This window comes from Hyperolius riggenbachi, chromosome 8, assembly GCF_040937935.1.
Source record: "Hyperolius riggenbachi isolate aHypRig1 chromosome 8, aHypRig1.pri, whole genome shotgun sequence".
In the NCBI taxonomy this organism is placed as follows: Eukaryota; Metazoa; Chordata; class Amphibia; order Anura; family Hyperoliidae; genus Hyperolius; species Hyperolius riggenbachi.
In genome coordinates this window covers 198,661,345-198,682,487 of record NC_090653.1, presented here as the reverse complement: position 1 = coordinate 198,682,487, position 21,143 = coordinate 198,661,345, and the positions used below count along the sequence as shown (strand labels likewise).

General features: G+C 44.6%; 1 protein-coding gene across 1 annotated transcript in view; it reads right to left on the bottom strand.

The window, feature by feature from the left end:
• The window catches only part of MPP1 (MAGUK p55 scaffold protein 1), a 96,916-nt gene extending 80,699 nt beyond the window's left edge, over window positions 1-16,217 (bottom strand). Inside the window, exons 1-2 of the mRNA XM_068248096.1 lie at window positions 16,001-16,217; window positions 9,002-9,130 (exon numbers count right to left, since the gene is read on the bottom strand). Coding sequence (XP_068104197.1) covers window positions 9,002-9,130; window positions 16,001-16,108 — 237 coding nt within the window. The 5' untranslated portion in view covers window positions 16,109-16,217. The remainder of the gene's footprint in view (window positions 1-9,001; window positions 9,131-16,000) is intronic.
• Between the last annotated feature and the right edge of the window lie 4,926 nt (window positions 16,218-21,143).

Below are 21,143 nucleotides of genomic sequence, written 5' to 3'. Positions count from 1 at the left end.
ACTGAATACTGAAATATGACAATTTCAAGAAAATCTGTCATCCAGAAAAGATGAACAGTCAAATATAAAAAAAAAAAAAAAAATTTGACTGTAGCGTGTACATAGATTCCAGAGCACAAGGAGTACATCCATCACATCAGAAGATCCATGAACTATAGAAAAAGGCACAACTTAACCAAAACATTAACGTTATTCTGCCTACAAAGCGCTGTAGGAAAAAAAAAAAAAAAAAAAAAGGATAAAATAAAACGACATGACCTCCTGTATGCTCAATCCCACAAAAGAAAGAATCTCCAAAACAGCATCACACAATCCCCACTAATGAGCAACCGTAAGCAGGCTCTCCAGCCCAACATACCAGATCCTATGAAAATGTGTTGGATGCCTTGGTGAAATTTATTTATCAGAATAGTAAGTTTATTATTCCACAAAACTCCTCAACCATACCCTCATAATTTCCAGCCTTGACTACTGCAATGCCCTTCTGTCTGGTCTCCCTATGACCCCAATTTCCCCGCTGCAGTCCATCATAAAATGCGGCAGCCAGAATTATCCACTCCTCCCATCGCTCCACCACAGCGGCTCCCCTCTGCAAATCCCTCCACTGGCTTCCTATCCAGAATCAAATTCAAGATACTTTGTCTGACCTAAAAAAAAAAAAAAAAAAAATCTGTCCACAAAACCTGTCCGTCCTACATTTTCTATCTTACTCAGAGGTACACACCTAGCCGCTCACTCCGCTCCTCCAATGAACTTCGCCTGACTGCCCCCCGAATCACCCAGTCCCATGCACGCCTCCAGGACTTCTCAAGAGCTGCTCCAACAATATGGAACTTGCTACCTCCACCCATTAGGACAGCCCCCTCCAACACCTTCAATAAGGCCCTCAAAACTCACCTTTTCACTCTGGCCTACCACCCCTCAACTAGTGCTCTAAACCCGCAGTTGAACTCTGGTCCCCTACCTCTCCCTCTAGATTGTAAGCCTTTGGGCAGGGTCATCCTTTTGTGTCCTACCTGATCATGCACCTCCATTACTGTGCATCCATGCTATGCATTTGAGTGAACTCAACTTGCCTAATCCCTATGCTCCATCCAGTGACTGACTAAGCATTACCTTGTACTCCTACCGTGCTGCATGATCCGGTTTTTCTTGTTTTCCTGTATTGTTGTATGTAACCCCTAAATATTGTCTGTAACCTTAACTAATGTCCAGTGCTGCATAATATGTTGGCGTTTAATAATTACAATATTCATCAATTTCTTCCAGGTGAGTACATTAGGTGGAGTAGAATTCGCCTGGTTCAACACATTAACGAAGAAGCACGCCTTCCTGACGAGCGCCCCATGTTTGGCCCATGCCTCCTCATCCAGTATATCCAAAGGGGCAAAAAAAAAACAAACAAAAAAAAAAAAAACACCTGGTGGTGTTCTTCCTTGTAAATAACCCCACTTCTGGATTTCTTCCCAATGCTGTTATCTCCTGAAATCCCTCCGAATCGTTCCAGGCCTGGAACCATAACAAATAACAGAGTGCCGCACTGACGATACAAGTATGCCACTACTACGTTATGGTCTCTCTGAATAGTTACACAACAATTGTGGATCAGCTGGTTGCCAAAAGCCGAAAAGCTGTCATTTTGCGTAATATGATTTCATGTTGTATGTTTAGATAGACTTTTGCACAAGCACTTAATGTACCCCTGACGAAGCCCCCAATTTTAGGGGGTGAAACATGTAGGGTGTTTGTTGGGTGGTGTAACTACCTGTTTTGCAGTGTGAGGTGATGTTAAACTTCAGTGACAGGGGGGTCTATTGCCATTACCTAAATCCACTGCCATGTTATCACAAGCAAGGTTTTGTAACAACTTATGGTTTTAACAGTTATTAAAAAGTTAAGTTTTAGACCTTCAGTGTCCTCTAAACTTAGGTCATCTCTAGTGCATTTACTCAAATAAGGTGTGTGTATTGTTAAGTGCAGGGTCCCAGAATCTCTGGTCCTCCAGACTAAAACTGGCAAAGTCTGGACAGTAACCTTGGCCAGAAAGCTCTTTTCTCAGGCGAGTCGCATTCCTTCTTTATTAGTATTTATTTTAAAAACCTATGAACAGGGATAAAGTATACCTGCTGATCAGATAAACTCTCATAGATCTGATCCAAGTGTGTAAAAGGCTTGTTCAGTCTGAATACCCATAGTGGAATGCATAGCCTCTAATAAGGCCCTTAGAAAGTCTGTAGGGAAAAAAAAACAACAAAAAACAAAAACAAAAAAACTTTGTAGCTAAAATTCAGACTTGCCAATTTTCCCTTCCAATTCATTCTTAGCAATTTCTTCTACAGAAGAAATGTCCACCTCACCTTCAGATAATTCTGATTCCTCTGCCTCCTCAGGAGTCCTTTTCCTGCCCCTGGCCTGCTGAACTGGTTCCAGCTCGACAAGAGAATCTAAGACCAGAACTGAACCCAATGCCGCAGCTAAAGTAGATTCTGCATTAGCCGATACAGATGAAGAGGACGAGGCCTCATTAATAGCAGCAGACATTTCTGATTTGATACAACTCATAAGATCTTTGAATACAGGGATTCATTTTTAAGATTTTTTCTGTGCATCTTTGACTGAACTGTTTAGTAGAGGTTGATGAAATGCAGGCTCTTAGATTCATATTTGTGTGTAAACATAGAATGCCTGTCAGTTTTGTCAGACTTAGGGCCCGTTCACACTGCACGCGTTTCCAGCCGCGTTTTGGCAACGCGCGCAGGTGGCCGACACGCACGACATCAGACATTGCATAGAGTGCAATGTCTGATGTTCACACTGCATGCGTTCCGGACCTGTGCGGTCCGGGAAGGCATGCTGCACGCAGATTTTGCTAAAACGCGTGGCTGTCCCATTCACTTTTCAGTGATGGGATCAGCCACGCAACGCACACAAACGCGGATGGCCATGCGTTCGTACGCGTTGCGGTTCGCACGCGTTCCGCACACATGGCCATCTGCATTTGTGATCTGAACGGGCCCTTACCGGATTTTCTTGAGTAGGCTGCAAAGCAAGGGGAAAAAAACAAAACAAAACAAAAAAACAAACACAAAACTCTAACCTAACTCATGCATATGCAGATTTATTTTAATCTAGCTTCCTGCCCAGTGTTTTGGGGGAAGAGACAAGTCTCAGGGATGCTGTCCAACCAAGTCCTGGGAAAGAAAGATCAATAGGGTCCCATGCTGCAATAAAAATACATAGGATAGAGGAAACTAAGGCTAACCATACCAGACACAAGTTGCTTGCAGTATGTTACCCTAGGCACACACACACTATACTTTTAGGCCAGCTAAATAACTTGTCCCTTCCTAGAACATGTCGGCACCTAAAGAGAGAGTAGCATGGAAGGGGGAGCTCTTCCTATTGGTTCTCTGCTTCTGTATATCATGTGCTATCGCATGCTGAATCTAGTTTCCGACAGATCAGAACAGTCTAAAATACTGACCATCCCTCTTGGCTTTACCACATGCTCTACTGTAAAACGCGGAAAAGCCGCCGCTTCTACTCAGAGCAAGGCGGCCGTTTCCGCGGATGGCATGGTGGAACGCGGAAAAAAAGCACGCATGGACCTGGCACTGACAAGTTGTCCCAGCGCGGGGAGACCGCCGCCGCCTATGCGGGTAGCGGTGCGGCCAATCCCCGCGCATGGCTCTGCAGGGACATTGCAAGACTCGACAGGTGTGGCTGGGACCAGTAGTCCACCTAGATTCAGAATGACACGCGTGCGCGCGGAGAGGCAGAGCTTATATGGCAGCCAGCAAAGGGTCAGCTGACCAAGCCGGTCAGCTGACAACTCTGCTTCTTTTCATTGGTGCAGCACTTAGGGGAGGTGCTGGAGAGCACTGGTGTATATATACTGGGTGCTGGTCATTCTCTGGTTGTCTGGCGTTGCGATCACAACGTGGTAGCACTCAGGCCTTGTTCGTATCTGTGTTCTAGCATAGTTTCCAAAGGTGTTGACGATCACGGACCTCACACCTTAGCGTTAGGAATTTGAACTGTATTATTTGTTATGACCTTTTGCCCGCCTGACTATCCTCCTGAATTCTGATTCTGTACCTTGCTATTTTCTGATATCCTGTTGCCAAACTCTGCTAGTACCTGAACTCTGTATTTGCCTTCTGACTCTGTACCTCGCTACCTCTGATACCCGTTGCCGAACCCTGCCTGTCTATTTGATTACGAATCTGTCTCCTGAATCTGTACCTTAACTGTCTGTGTGTTAACGACCTGGATAGTCCAACCTCGAGAACTGGCCTTACTGTTAGGAGGCAGTTCCCAGATCTGTTAGTGACACCCCCTCCTTGGTGTCACTCACGCTCTGTCCTTCCTACTCTTAGCCTAGCTCCTCCCCCGGGAGAGTCTAGGCCATAGGAAGGAACTTACTTCTGGGCAGTACTCCTTACTGCTCCTGCACCTCCTCCTGAGGTGCCGTTCTTGAAGTATATTGTTACACCAAACACTCTTACTACTCAGGTGTCCAGAGGTTAGTAGATATATCTGATTATCGGTGATACTGCAGATCATCTATAAAATCGGGTATATTCTGCATTTTCAGCGATACTGCAGATCACCGGTAATCAGACCCTCTCTGTGTTACACCGATCGTTACATCTACTCTTTAAGAATTGACTTTAAGGCTGCTTACACACAGGGACGTTACAGGCGCACGTTAGTGCGCCTGTAACGCTCACCCAACGCACAGCAATGTAACAAGTGGGCTGTTCACACAGCCCACGTTGCGTTACATGTAACGCTGCACGTTCTCCGGAAAGTGCAGCATGCTACGGCTTTAGAGCGGCTATAGCTGCGTTAGACTGTTTGCACATGCGCAATGGGGGGCGGAGAGGAGGCGGGGAGAGCCAGCTACAGTAGCCGCGCACATGGCTACTTAATATTCACTGCACTGGCAGCCGCTGATTGGCCGGCGGGACCACGTGATGCGGAGTGTCTCGCTCCGCATAACGTGGTCCGCTGGCCAATCAGCGCCACTCTGGGAGACCTTATAGGAATAGAGCCGTCTAACGCGGCTCACTCTACCGTCCTCACTTGCAGCACCATACGTTGTGTTAGGTGCACGTTATGCGACCTTAACGTGGCACCTAACAACGTCTTGGTGTGCAAGTAGCCTTAATGACACGTTAAGGTATTTACCGCACAAGTTGGTAATTCACCTCAGTGCTTGGTAATTTTAGCTTGCCATGCGGTAGCAGTCTTTGTGACTTGACATTTCACTAAATGCTCAGTCAAATCAACTGCTTTCTGCATTACTGCATGCGGTTATGCTTTATGAATTGGGCCATAATGTTCTCGAAGAGTAAATCCAACCCTGTGTGCATCTCTACAATTGTGATAGAAACATTAGAATGGATTTCCTTGTGTACAGATTGTGCAAGAGTTCAGGACAAAGGAAATACAAGCACTGCTGAAATGCTTTGACTGAGATTCAGCTCATTTAATCAGTAACTTCACTACTTCAGTCTTTTTGCATTGCACAATACTGTGCACTTTCATGTTTAAACCCATTCAACAGACGGGGGGGGGGGGGGGGAAAAACAACCCTGCAAAATTGAATCATTGTTTATATAGTAAAAATGTTTTGTATGTTCTCCCAGTGTCTGTGTGGGTTTCCTCTGGGCACTCTGGTTTCCTCCCACACCCCCCCCCCCAAAAAAAAATACAGATAATTGCCTCACCCCTAAAAAAAAAAAATTGACCCTAGACTACAATGCATACACTACACGATACATACATAGACATAGGACTCTGGTAGGGATTAGATTGTGAGCTCCTTTGAGGGACAGTTAGTGACTAGACTAGCGTTTTCAAATGCTTTCAATCGCTAGCGCTTTCCTCAAACGCTCTGCCAATGTAAATGGATGGGACAGCTTCCACTACAGCGATTGAGGAGTAGGGAAAGAGCTCTCAAAACGATATCACAAACCGCTAGCGATTGTGCTTTTTAGTGGGTTCCAGGACTAAAGGAAGTTCCATTTCAGAAGGCTTCTTAAAGGGGAACTGAAGTAAGAGGTATATGGAGGCTGTCATATTTATTTCCTTTTAGACAATACCAGTTGCCTGGCAGCCCTGCTGATCCTCTGCCTCTAATACTATTAGCCATAGCCCCTGAACAAGCATGCAGCAGATCAGGTGTTTCAGTGGTTCAGACTTATAAGTCTGATCTGACAAGACTAGCTGCATGCTTGTTTCTGGTTTTAATCAGATACTACTGCAGAGAAATAGACCAGCAGGGCTGCCAGGCAACTGGTATTGATTAAAAGGAAATAAACATGACAGCCTCTATATACCTCTCTCTTCAGTTCCAAAAACCATTCATTGGCATTTTTCCCCCCCCCACACATCACCTTTACCCCCAGGTTACTTGCAGCCTCCCAATCTAACCCAGCATTCTGCCTGCAGTCTCTTGTGGACCCCAGTTCTCCCTTTCCAAAAGTCTGTTAAACACAAATCTTTACAACAAAAAAGTCTGGGTTGACACTACACTGCAGCCATATGGACGGTAATCGCGCATACGGTTACGGACAACTGATACGCAGTGCCTGTAAATGAATAGTGAATTACCGTGCCGCCTAGAGGCGGATCCAAGTGCTATGAAAAAAGGGTGAGGGACTAATCAAGCCTGAAGGGGAATGGAGGAAGCCCCAGATATGTATTAAACAAACATTTTTTGCCTCATCTCAGGTTTCCTTTAAAGAGGATATGTAAATTTAAAAAAAATCCCTCTGGGGGATACTTACCTTGGGAGGGGGAAGCCTCTGGATCCTAACAAGGCTTCCCCAGTCCCCCAAAGTGTGGCGAGGTAAATATTTACCTACCACGATCCTGTGCAGGCGCACAAGCCGCTCTTCCTTCAGATTAAGGTGGATTTAACCGAACTCGATCGATCCGCTCTACTGCAGAGTCGCGAGTCCTTTTGCATCTGCGCAGTAGAGCGGATACGATCAGCTCGGCCATTTCCACCTAGCCCGAACGAAGAGATGCTACTGCGCCTGCACTCAATCCTCGATCACAAATGCAAAACGTCTCTCAATGCACAGTTCAGTTTGCGTTCGAGTGTGAACCAGCCCCAAGACCACTGCACAAGCTACACAGTGTTCTCAGCAGAGGATCTAGAGCAGCGCTGGGCAAACTACAGAGCCTGGCCATATCCGTATTACAGTTACACGCTGGCACATCCAGGCGGCGTGTCAGGTGATGCCCTGTGGCCATGGAGACCCGACACAAGAAGCGGCAGGTGGGTGAGTGTTAACCCTCAGTTTCCTTCTGCAGGGAGGGAAGGAATTTCAGGAATGCTGCCCGGTGCATGCCACCCGGCTCTAACCTAGAGGCAGGGGTCACACTTGTCTTTCAGTTTTCTAAAAAGTGTAGAAAACTGAAAAAGTGTGACCCCTGCCCTTTTCCTCTCTCTGCATTTGTATGTTGCAGGATGTCAGTTTTTTTCTGCACGTGAAATCTGCATTCAAGTGTGACCTAGCACACTGATTAACATGAGTTCTGTGCAGAAAACGTGCATGAAAGTGAAGTGTGACCCCTGTCAGAGTGTATAGCCACCCCAATGCATTGTCAAAAGATTTCTGATAGAGTTGGCTGAGCACATTGTGTGCCTTTGCCCCTCCTTCTCCTCCTCCCTCCATAGGGCAGAACGTGTCACAAGGCTGAGTGGCACTAAAGGCGTGTCTGTACGGCACTTGAAACCGAACTGCTGGTTGAGGAATGGAGCTCCAATACCTGGTGGAGACAATAGCTGTGGGTGTGTATACACCCTTATGTATTACCAGTGTTGATCCATCTCAAAATGTATAATTTGTGGCTAGTTTAGGTAAATATCTTAAGCCGCATCTACACGCGTAGATGCGGCCACGATGTTCCTTATCAATCGAGCCGCTGATGCGGCTCGATTGATAAGATCCGACAGGACGGATCTTGCTTCCGCCGATTCCCTGCTCGCTCCCCGCGAGGGGACAATGGCAGGGAATCGAGAGGAAGATAAGCGGCGCCGGCGGAGAATCGAATCCGGCGGGGGCGCGGAAGAGGCGACCCGGCGGCTAATCGAGCCGCCGGATCGCCACAACATCTCCCCGTGTAGACGGGGCTTTACACATAATGAGCATTACCCTGCTCTACCACTTTCAACCCCAAGCTATAATTTCAGTTCATTATCTTGTCCAATGTCTATCTCCTCCCCACTGCTGTGAGCTTTGTACTTCCTGATGCCGTTGAAAGCTATGGATTCCTTATTGTATACTGCCACTGCCTGTGACCTGACCCATTCTTGGGAGGGAAGAAAAAAAAAATTACTATTTCAGCACTCACCTACTGATCATTGTTTCCTGGCTACAACTCACCTAAATTATATAACAAATACAAGACCGCAACTGAAATTCAACTTCTGGCGGTTTTTCCCGTTATTATATAGTGCTAATTAAACCTACCGATATATTACTTAAATTTCCAGCGATCGACATTATTGGGCTATCCACTACGGTGTGGTTGATCGAAAGAGAATAGACTAATGGCCCACATACTACAAGCGAGATCCTAAGCAATTCTTCTTTACTAATCAATCTAAACGATGGTGTTCCTTCATGCTCTGCAACCCAAAAAAATTAATTCTGCGTCTAAATCATGTGAACAGTAGCAGTTATCTTCATGATCAACTGATCTTTTCCACCCTGCTCGATCGAGTAAATTGGTCGATATCGACCAGATATCAATTTCCATCAATCAAGCAGAATGGAACAAAAAAATTCTCCACTGATCCGTTAAAATGATTGAAACAAACCTGATAAGCCCAGTACAAAAATGCATTATTTTCCTTGACTAAATAGAAAAAAAAAATTATATGGGAAAGAAATGATTTGCTCATCTCCAACGACCACTCTTGTGCTCACCATTATGTTTTAGGGCCTGCCATAGTTTTTGCTTTTAAATTTTTACTTACCATGGGCTCTGTCACTTGCCTCTCAAACTGTACCAGCCGAACTTTCTTCTTTTCCTCGGAACAGCCAGGATCAGCAGATCCATTTGTGTACAATTCTTCTGCCACAACATTGGAAGTAGCTGTAAGACCCTGCAAAGCAAACATTTGACAAAAAATAAATAAATAAAAAAAACAAACTACTAAAGAAGTTTCTTCTTAGTTCCCCATTCAAAAAGCTTACTCAAACAAAATACAGTACTTATCTTCACTGGATTTTAAACTGGCTGATTCATTTGGTTTGAATCAGCAATAAAATATCGGGCAAAGGGCAGCCTGCAGATAATTGCAGCCCTGATGAACAGAGCAGGATCTGAGCTCCTTTCCAGCTGGGCAGCCGCTCACCAGAGGAGAACTGGGACCTTTTGGCCTGGGGGGGAAACACAAACTAGAGGCCCATTTTCATGGCAGCCCCAGCCCAAATGACTTCAAACAACATGCCCCACATGCTATATTCCGGTAGTCATGTTGGGTTGCCAATGAGTTAAAGAGACTCTGAAGCGAGATAAAATAAATAAATGCTTTTAACTTTTATTAAAATGTTAAACACTATAGCTAGTGCTAAAACACCACATCAAAAACAAGGGGTTTATACACCCCCAAATCCCCTGTGCAAACTGCAGGGAGGGCTTCCTGATTGAGGCAGAGCTTAGAGCTGTAGTTCTGCCTCTTCGCGCGTCAATCCCCGCCTCTCCTAATCTTCCTTCACTGAGAGGGACTGGGAGAGGCCGAGATCCGCAGTCACATTGACGCAAATGGAGGCAGAACTGCAGCTCAAAGCTCTGCCTCCATGAGCAGCAAAATCCACGACCAAGAAAGTCATGGATTTTGCACATGGGATTTGGAGGGTATAAACCCCTCATTTTGCCACGGGGATGCTGCGTTTTGGCACTAGCTATATTGCTTTACATTTATAAAAGTTAAAATCATTGATTTTATCTCGCTTCAGTGTTTCTAATACAGCAAGGACACTCGAGGGACAGTGTGACAGGTAAAGTATAAAATTTGGAGGGACAATGGCCGATGGTTTCCATTGTTCACGATTATAGCACGCTGTTACCACCACATCGATCCGAGATCTCACATCGATACATTTAACCAATTCCTGCCCGGAATCAGTCAAATTGTTGATTGGGCAAGCTTTTTATTGGTGGTCAGTGGCAGTGCATCACTGCCTGCCCACAATCCACTTCGCTATAGTGTAACACCCTATAGGCCACATCCATACTCAGTACTGACAGGTGAAAAATCCATTATTACAATCAGAGTGTAACATCCAGGCAGTTCTACCTCCCTCTAGTTCTCAGTGACCATTCTACCAGTGAGGATTTTCTAGTGGCCTCCTCAGACCTCTGCTCATCTGTCCACAGAGTCAGTATCTCCTCCTTGAGTGCAGGCACTATCTGGCAGCCAGCAAGGATCCCGCTTCCCTCCAATCCAGCCTTGCTCAAGTCTCTCACAGCTTACAGCCAGGTCACAGCATGTTGCCTGTGACTGAGTCTGCAGCCTGACCTGGCAGCACCAATCGGAAAGCTCCAATACAGGTGGTCTAGTGCCCCTCCCCTGCACCACAGTATTCCATGGCAGTCCAGTGGTCCTTCCTCCTCTCTTATAGCATTCCGTGGCAGTCTAAACTTTTCTGGTGGTGTAGTGTGTCCTTCCCCTCCCCCCCCCCCCTTATTCCCTGGTGGTCTTGTGGTACACCCATATAGCTCTTCCATCCCCACATAGCTTTCCTTTAAATGGTGGACTAGTGGTCCACCAGTAAATATAGCTCAGTGGGTTTTGAGTTAAGCATCCCTCCACCTGCTCCAGTGTTTGAGGTCTCACCTATCCTCTGATTCTTATGGCCACTCTCTGCCAGTCTTGATTTACTGCAGGAGAACTGGGTAGTAGACAGCTGATGGCTATTGCAAAAAGAGGAACAGGAAATCCAGCCCTGGAGAAGGTGTGGCTCTATCTCAAATTTCATCACTGCACAGAGCTCTACACATGTCTGTAGAGCAAAAGAGGTAGGCCTAAGGAGAAGGATGGATCCACCTGGCAAATTATCTCAGCCAAGAGCTTTGTTTTCCTCACTCACCTCACCAACTGTCACAACTGTTCAGCTCTGTTGCCTCCACCCACTTAACAGAACACATTCCTAGCCTGCACATCTGTATAGGGTCAGCCTAGTGTTGCCTGAGGTATCGGGCACCAATCCCTGTCAGACAACATTCCTTAGTAGACAAAGTAGCTTAAGAGGAGCACTACCAAAAGTAGAATCGGGGTGCCACGGTCTGCGTCCCAGTGCCCCTTGGGACGTTCAAATACCAGACTTCTCTACAGAGACCGGCACCACTCAAGTAAATAGATATCCAAGCTCTTTTATTGGCTACTGCAATTTCATAAAGGGCTAGGCCCGAAACAGCGACTGTCATTGTGTTGCCACTTTGCTATATGCAATAAAAGAGCTTGAATATCTATTTACTTAAGTGGTGCCGGTCTCTGGAGAAGTCCAGACAACATTCCTTATACAGGTCTAGGAGATTAAAAAAAAAAAAAAGGCAGGATAGGGCTGTTATGGGAAAGGGGTGTTTTAAGAATATAGGAAAATCAGGGGATAAGGGTTAGGCATTTAAGTGGGAAGGAGTTAAAGTATCTAACATGGAGGAGGTTAGGGGAAAGTATCAAATGAATGACTTAGGGTTAGGATGGGATGAAATTAAGGGAAAGTATTAAGGTGGCCATACATACATAGATTTTGCCATTTCACCATGAAATCTATCAGTGCAATGCTACGGGCCATCGATCTACCACCACTCAACCACTGTCCAACTGACAAATGTAATGTTTGATAGTAAAAAATAAGAAGGATGCATGTATGGCTAGCTTTAGGCCCAGTTCACACTGTATGTTAAAGCCAAACAGATCTGGTAAAACAGATCCAGTCTCCGCTTCACCGGATCATCATATGGCTTGGTCCACACTGGCAAACGTATCCGTGGAAACAGATCTGATCACCAGTCAATCAAATCTGTTTTCACTCAGTTGCCACTCTGGTCTGCTGAGCAGTCAGGGGAGGTAGGGTTTCTTACCCAGGCTTCAGTCTCTTCCATTTGCATCATGTGACTATAGGGTGGCCATCCGTCCGGATTTAGGCCGGACAGTCCGGTTTTTGGACTGCTTGTCCTCCGTCCGGCGCAAGGCAAGGGAGGACAGCCAGATGTCCTCCTTTTTGGGCTGTGTGGAGGGAGAGAGCCCAGAGAAGAGGGAGCGGTGGGCACAGTGGGAAAGGGGGGACATCCCCCCCCTCTCCTCACCTTTGGGCTCCCCCTTCCTTGCTCTACCCTCTAGAACTAAAGTTTTGGGGTGACTGGCAGCGGGCGGGACTTACCTCTGCCTTGCTCCAAGCGCTGCGTAGTGACATCCGGTTCATGAGTTATTTGAGCCTGTTCTTTCCTGTGAGTGTAATGATCTGACTCATCCACTGAGCTGAATCAGTTCAGTGGATGAGACAGGAACTGCAGCTGCAGTTCCTGTCTCATCCACTGAACTGATTCGGTTCAGTGGATGAGTCAGTCACAGGAAAGAACAGGCTCAAATGACTCATGAACCGGACATCGCTACTGCTTCTCCGTGGAAGGAGGCAGGTAAGTCTCACCCGCTGCCAGCCACCCCAAAACTTTAGTTCTAGATGGGAGAGCGAGGAAGGGGGAGCCCAAAGAAGAGGAAAGGGGGGAGGGCTGGAGGAAGATTTCCTCCCTTTCACACTGCTGTACCTACCGCTCTCCCTTCACTGAGCTCGCCCCTCCTGCCGGGGGACACCTGTCTAACTATTCTGGGGACACCTATAGACCTGGCTACATATACTTGGGATACCCATAGCCCTGGCTAAATATACTGGGGACACCTATAGACCTAGCTATATATACTGGGGACACCTATAGACCTAGTTATATATACTGGGGACACCTATACACCTGGCTATCTGTACTGGAGACACCTATACACTTGGCTAACTATTCTGGGGGAACCTAAAGACCTGGCTACATATACTGGGGACACCTATAGACCAGTACTATACTATTCTGGGGACACCTAAAAACCTGGCCATCTGTACCGGAGACATCTATAGACCTGGCTACCTATTCTGGGGACATTATACACCTGGCTACCTATTCTGGGGACAACTATGCTCATGACTACTTATACTGGGGACACCTATAGACCTGGCTACCTATGCTGGGGGTACCTATTTTGGGGTAACTGCTGTCATATTATCTGTACTTATAGGGAACCGCTGCCATATTATGTATGTTAGGGGCACGGCTGCTGCTAGATTTTGCGTATTTTGGGGAACTGCTGCCAGATTGTGTATGTTTGGGGGACCACTGCTGCCAGATTACATGTATTTTGGGTGATCTGCTGCCAGGTTTCGCGTATTTTGGGGAACTGGTTCCAGATTATGTGTATGTTGGGGGGGGAACTGCTGCTGCCACATTGTCTATTTTGGGGGAACGACTGCCATATTATTTGTATTTTGCAGGAACTACCAGATTACACGTATTTTTTGGTGAAATGCTGTCAGATTACATCTATTTTTGGGGGCTACACTACGGCAGAGCTCAAACTTCCCCGGCAGACAATTTACACCACTGCTAAGGTCATGTATATTTGGCCCCACCCATGACCACGTTATGCTTGACCACACCCACTTTTGGCACGCTCAGTACGATGTCCTCCTTTTCAGGGTGTGATGTCCTTTTTGGGGTTCTGCAAGTGGCCACCCTATGTGACTATCGGGAAGCATGGTTGTCACATGACATGGTGAGAGACGCAAGGGGAAGAGACAGAAGCCTGGGTAAGAAACCCTCCCGCTCAGAAGTCTAGCGTCCCCAGTCCCCACCCCCAGTGGAGCATCCCCACATCCCTTAGACCCCTACACCCAGTGGATTTTGGCCCTAGAACGGTCCGTTTCTTCACCAGTGTGAAGGAACGTTCCGTTCCCTCATTGCTCCCAATGCAGGGCTTCAGCTTCCGGTCCACTGGGCTCAGAGGTTCGAAGAAAATTTGGTACTGCAGCAAAGTTGTATGCCGTTCAGCGGAACGTACACAACGGATACATGTGAACGGTTCCATAGGTTAATATTGGATCCATTTGCATCCGTTCAGCTTTTTAAACGCAGATGTAAACCAGGCCTAAGGTTACAGTTACTAACAAAGAAAATTGGTGATGATTAATGGGTGATTACATTTTGAGGGTAAGATGGGGAAGGCAAATTAAGGTGACCATACACTCGTCAGATTGGCAGCAGATAGATAAGAAATGCATCTGATGGTCTATCTGATGCGTTTTTAGAACATTTTTTACCAGGATAGAATTCCAACAGATTTCAGTTTGAAATCTATTGAAATTCGATCTGATGGCATTTTTTTGCCATCAGATTTCCATTAAGGCCAATGCAAACTGATAAGCAATCTCTTCAGAGCGACCTAAATTTTCCACCCTGCAAGTTCGATGGAAATCGATCGAAATCGGCCATCGATCGGTCGATTGGCCAACCGATTTGCAATCGATCAATCGATCGATCGGCCAGAAAATCGGCTGAGTGTATGGGCTGCTTTAGAGTGTAACAGAGTGGTAAAAAGGAGAGAGGCAATGTGGAGAGAAGGGAGAAAAGCCGAAAGAGGGAAGATATTTGGCTCACCAGGATTGCACTTTTATTTAGTTTTCCTGTGACAAGTAGAGATGGGAAGTTCGGATCTTTTCAATGATCCGGATGATTCGAATCATTGAAAAGATCCGGATCTTTGATCCGAATTTCGGATCATTTTACAAGGGAAGCATTCGGGGGTGAAATGACTAGCAGGACAGGAGAAGGGGAGGGGGGTGGACACACAGAGAAGGGGAGAAGATGGACAGAGGGCAGGGAGTGGACAGAGAAGGGAGGAGGGACGAGCAGAGAGCAGAAATGTTTGCACACAATACCCACATGCTGCAATCATATGCTTTACATGTATTTCACCTATATGTCCATCTGTGTACTTTAAATGTAAAGTAGCACAGTGAAAGAAAGCATTCCCAGAAGATAAGTGCAGCTGTTTAGGAGGATCATATTGCCCTGCAATCACTGTGCCTGCAAAGTTACTGAGCTGTGCTGAGCCAAAAGCTTCCAATGTGTTCACTGCACAACTACGGAACAGCCTAGAATGAGCAGCACATTATAGTCAGTATATGTGCTCTACACATATCTGGCAGTGGCACCGATGTCCCCTCTCTCTCTCTCTCTCTCTCTCATCTACCTGTCCCTGCAAGGCTGCCTCCCCTCCAACAGAGCGATCCATCTCTGCTCTGCTTCCAGGACCCCGCTGAGAGGGGGAGTGTCGCTCCTGGTCCTGCCCCTTTTGCGATCCGAATCACTCATTTTGATGATTCGGATGATTCGACTCACAAAAGAGATTCAGATCAAAGATCCAAATCGTTCATGATCCGGACAACACTAGTGACAAGAAGACACAGACACCCAGCACTAGGGGGAAAACAAAAGGTGAACGAGGGAGAGAGACTGAGATGGAGCAAAGGAGCTTATCTGTATTGCAGTCCCACATCACACAGAGGCTTACTTGCTGATAATAGGTCTCTCACAATGTACAAGCAGCCCTCCTGGAGTCTAGGGACTGTCAACAACTTTTCAACCTGTGTTATCTAGCTGTGCACATGCAGTCTGTACAATGGTGAAAAGAGCAGAGTTTTTTTCTATGGCTCCTGCAGAAGGCAAACCTCTGTTCTGCATCATGCTGTGTACATTCACCAGCTTGCCTGCCCTCTAATTGCACTCTTTATTTCCCCCAGTCTTGCGGTTCAAATTACCCAACCCCCCCCCCCCCCCCCCCCAAAAAAAAAACCCTCAACCAGTCCGTTAGATCTGATGAACAGAGCAGAATCCGAGCTCTTTACCAGCTGGGCAGCCTCTCACTCACCTGGGTGCTGGTCCTGTTTTGCAGCAGGGTCTCCAGGTACAGATCTGACAGTTGAGACCTCATACTAGGGGACTGATTCATTACGCAGCGTTCTAAATTCACCGTCATGTTGTCAGGTCCGCCTGCCAGCCTCTCTTATCTCAGATCACCAGAGCACTCGCTCTCTTCCTCCTGCAATGTCGCCTATTTATCTGAAGAAGACAAGCTGACTCAGGGAAAAGGGGCAGTACTGATAACACTGCTAGACCAGCACATCCTTCCCACAGGGGCGTACCGATTCCTAATGATGTCTTTCCACTCGGAGGAGCGTTCCAGTTTTCTACGTAGTGTTTGCTGGGCTGCGTGTACTTCCTCTCCAGGCACACATATAACAGGGACCCCTTTTTGCTGCTATAACACAATTTTAATAATACACTACATGAAAAACATTGTTCACCCTGCATTTTTTTTGAAGTGTTTTCAACTGATCACATGACTCCTTGGTAAAGATCATGTGATAGCAGAATCCTTGGTACATAACCCTCCGTCTGATCACGTGGCGTACGTTAAATAAGGGCGTTGGGAAAAAAGGGCGCCTGGTGTAAACCTTATCAGGAAATAACGTTTAACAAAAATTAAAACCTATTTTGACGATTAATTATAACGTTTATTCAAATTAAATCACTAATTTATGTTTATCGGTTCTCATTTGGTGGAAACGCTATTTATCGATTGTTGTACTGTTAAAAAGCTATTTTAAAATTAAAGTATGTTAAAAAAGGCGACGGGAAAAAAGGGCGCGTGGATAAAACTTTATAATAAAATTTATTGCTGAAAAAATTAAATGTTAAAATCTTATTTACTTAGATTTAATCATAACTTTAAAAGTATAAAAGTTAGAAAATTAAATTACTATTTACTGTTCTTATGCACCGTTTAATACTTACATTAACGTTTACATGATCTTATTAATAAATCATATTTTCACGATTAGTCAAAAGTCAAATAAACGCTGTTTAATGCTTTTTGAGGAAACATACATTAACGTTTAACAGATACAAACTAAAATAAGCTTTTAGATGATGTTATGAATAAATCACTTTATAAGAATTCCGGATAACTCAAATAAACGTAGTTTGATATTTAACTTTTGATGTAAATCTAAGATAAAGATTTACAAAATAGATATCTTACAATGTTTATCACTTTTAAACTCAATTTAATATTACAGATCGAACAAGTGTATTAATATGCATTGTAAATGGACTGATAAAAAATATAATTTTTTTTTGTACTGCTGTAAACTTTTAAATTAAGGATACTTATCTTAACGTAATCACTTCTGAGTATATTGTCAGTACGCGCTATTTAAGAATTTAAGAATTGTCCTTATTTAAGAATTTAAATCATTAATACCGAATTCCAACATTTGAAATGTACTCCTTAGGGTGGCTAATAATTATTCATTCTTTTTAATCCAATCTTACCAAATCTATGTAGTGAAAGGTGAAATTCACTGAATTAACTGAATAGATACTTCATGCAGTTACCTTTATATTACATTGAAATAGCAAGATTGTATGAAAAAGATTGGATCATTAGTGGCCAGCTTTAATTGTACTATTTCATACCTTGCACGGTTTATATATTCTCCAATGACTGCTGCTGTGCCTTTTCACAAGTGGATTCCTTCTTCGGGTTCTTCTTCTTGACGCCTCATTGCAGTTGACTTGCGCTTAAAAGGGGGTAGGGGGGGTAATGTGAAAATGATTTGAATTTACCCTGTGCTTCTCTTGGTACCACGCAGAGGACTCAGGCCACGCCTCCAGTTCACTCCCTTAATTTCAGACTTTCAAGTCTGTGAAGCACTTCGCCTGTGTATCCGGGTCCTCACTCCCGCTGATGTCACCAGGAGCGTACTGCGCATACACAGACCAAGCTGGACTTGTGCCGTACGCTCCTGTTGACATTAGCAGGAGGGAGGACACGGCAATGCTATCGCATTGGTTTTACCACTTTAAAGTCTGAAATTCCATAAGTGCACACGAGGTGTGGCCCGAGCATCCGTGAGTGGCTCCGCGGGCACAGGACGTCTGAGGGGGCACCATGGCAACACCCGGGTAAGTTCAACACATTTTCCCCTGACCCCCTGCAGTGTCCCTTTAACGTACGCATAGTATGTTACCTTCATGTCTTCTTTTTCAGCCAACGGACGAAGAATTTGCTCATCGTGTATAACACTTGTGAATGTCATGAGGTGCTAATGGTGTGGCCTACTTTTCTGTCTTCATAATGCTACTTGCTTATTTATTACTTATGAGTTGATATTAACAGTGGTCTGTGTTCTGTAAGGAAAACAGTAATAAAGATTGCAAAACATGCCACTGACTACATTAGCTGATGACCCTTTTCATCAGAGTAAGGTATTCATTTTCTATAATGGAGCATCAGTGGGCTCTTGAATGCTGTTACAATTAGTGTGGAATTCTTAGATTACACAAGGTACTTGGTGTACAAGCGCACTTAAATATAAATGCATGTACATAGTATACTTATTAAATTTTTAGGTATTTGTGTTGGTCTTGTACCACCAGCCCTTGCCATAAGTTTGTTGAACAGTACCTGGCTATCCTTCTCCATGCTCTATTTTTTTGGGGAAGTAGTTTGCAAGCATTGTCATGGTGTTTTGTGGCCTACCTGTGCTTATGCAACCACGGCCATGTGTGCACTTATTTGCGTACTCAACTGCATTAGCATACTGCAGTACCACATTATGCTAATGAACAGGTTATAGAGAAGAAGGAAACACGTGTACCTGTTATTTAAGTAAAATTTTAAAATATTAGTTACTGTAGAGTCCGAGCCGCTACAAAATTATTTCAGTGTACAAAAGTGATGCTTGGGCTGGTACTAGTTCAAGATATTTTTTATGTAGGCCAATGGGTATCTATAATCTTAAAGGGAAACCGAAGTAAGAGGTATACTTGGCCTGCCATAATAACTTCCTTTTCATCAATAAAATTTTCTTGGCTGGCCTTATGATTCTCTGTCTGTAATACTAAGAGCCATAGCCCCTGAACAAGCATTCAGCAGATCAGGTGTTTTTGACATTACTGTCAGATCTGACAAGACGAGCTGTATGCTTTTTTCCGGTGTTCTTCATAAAATATTGCAGAGATATAGAGCAGTAGGGCTGGCAGGCAACAGATATTTATTATAATGAAAAAAATATGGCAGCCTCCATATAGTAGTTTTTACTACAGTTACCCTTTAACATATAGTGTTAAAGGAGTACACACAGTTACCTTTTAACATCTAGTGTTAAAGGTGAACACGTCTAAATTTGAAGATGAATTTTTTTAACAATAGTTATTTCTCAACGATTACTTATGTTTTCTCTAACTCCTATAAGAAATTGTCCACACATTTTGCATTTCAAATAAAACTTTAATAGAACTGTAATATAAAAATTTTTTCTCTTTAAATATACATCATACATAAACATTGAAACAGATGTAATAAAACATGTTTTTACTTATTACATACTTCCAACAATCGCATTTGCAAGGAGTGATCAAAACTTACAAAAAATTACAAAAATTTAGCTTTCTCCATTCCCTTGTTGCCGAAGATATACATGTATATCTTAGTTTGCTGTCCGCAAGCATGTTGTTCTGCATGCAAGTTGTAGAGCTGCATTACTAATTAAAGTGAACCTTGAAGAATACCACAACATACATTTGACATTATGAGAAAAAGATGTGTATGTACAGTGCCTAGCACACATATAACTTTGCTGTTCTCCTGTTATTTCTTTCCCTCCCTGCTTGAAAGAGTTCAATATCAGGTATGTAGGTTGCTGACTCGGTCTTGACTCAGACAGGACGTGAGTACAGTGTGATCCTCATTCATAATTAATTTCAACTATAAAACACTTTAATAGAATACAATGGCTCCAGAGAGCAAGACCGATGAGAAAATAGGCGAATTTCTTATCAGTGAGGGTCACACTGTAGTCACTTCCTGTCTGAGTCCGGACTGAGTCAGCCACTTACATACCTGATATTGTACTGTTTCAGGCAGGCAGGGAGGGAAAGAAATAAGAGGAACACAGTGTAGTTCTATGGTAGACGCAGTTGTATGTGTGCTAGGCACTGTGCATACAGATGTTTATTTCATTATGTTACATTTCTGTTGAGGTATCCTTGAAGGCCGAAAAGAAAAGAGTGAAACTCAGCTGGGGCTTGCAAAGAGACACTGAAGTGAGACAAAATCTCGCTTCAGCTCTTATATATAGCAGGGGCACGTGTGCCCCAGCTAAAACCCCGCTATCCCGCGGCTAAACGGGGGTACCCGACCCCCCAACCCATCCCATGCCAAATCTACGAACAACTTGGTCGTAGATTTTGTTCTTTCCTGGAGGCAGGGGCTAACGGCTGCAACCCTGGCTCCATGCGCATATATCAGACGTGCATCGCCGCCTCTCCCCAGGCTCTTTCAGTCAATGAAGACTGAGAGGGGCGTGGTAGAGGCAGAGGTACGCCTCTGACTGACGCGCATGGGGCAGGTCTGCAGCGGTTAGCCCTGCCCATACCAGGAAGCGCTCACCCGCATAACGGATGGAATTTTGGGGGGTAAGGGACCAACATTAAGAGGCGGGATAGCGGCGTTGTAGCAGGGGCACGCATGCCCCTGCTGTATATGAGGTCTGAAGCGAGATGTAATCTCGCTTCATACTCTCTTTAAGAGCACCGAGCATCTGAAGGGTGCTCTTGAAGTCACTACATGTCCCCCATTGTACTGCGGCGGACACTTCTTGTTCTTTTATGAGAGATTTTGGCAACAAGTTTGTGCAGGCAGCGCTTTGTGAATGTAACATTATGGTTTTTGATTAATAATTCCTTTACAGCATCATTATCTTTAACAATAACTAAAAGAACACTATGTGCAAACAAACAGATAAACAACAACAATGTAAAATTTGGTGTACATTACTTTTCGCCTATGCTGATGTCACTTTCATTCATAAATGAATTTTTTGGACAAAGTCCATTTTTGGTTACTTGACTATGTGTTAAGCTTAAGCTATTTACCACATACTATTTCAACTAGATGCTGGGTGTGTTTCCTATTCTGGACAGACTCCTTTTCTGTCCAAAATTTT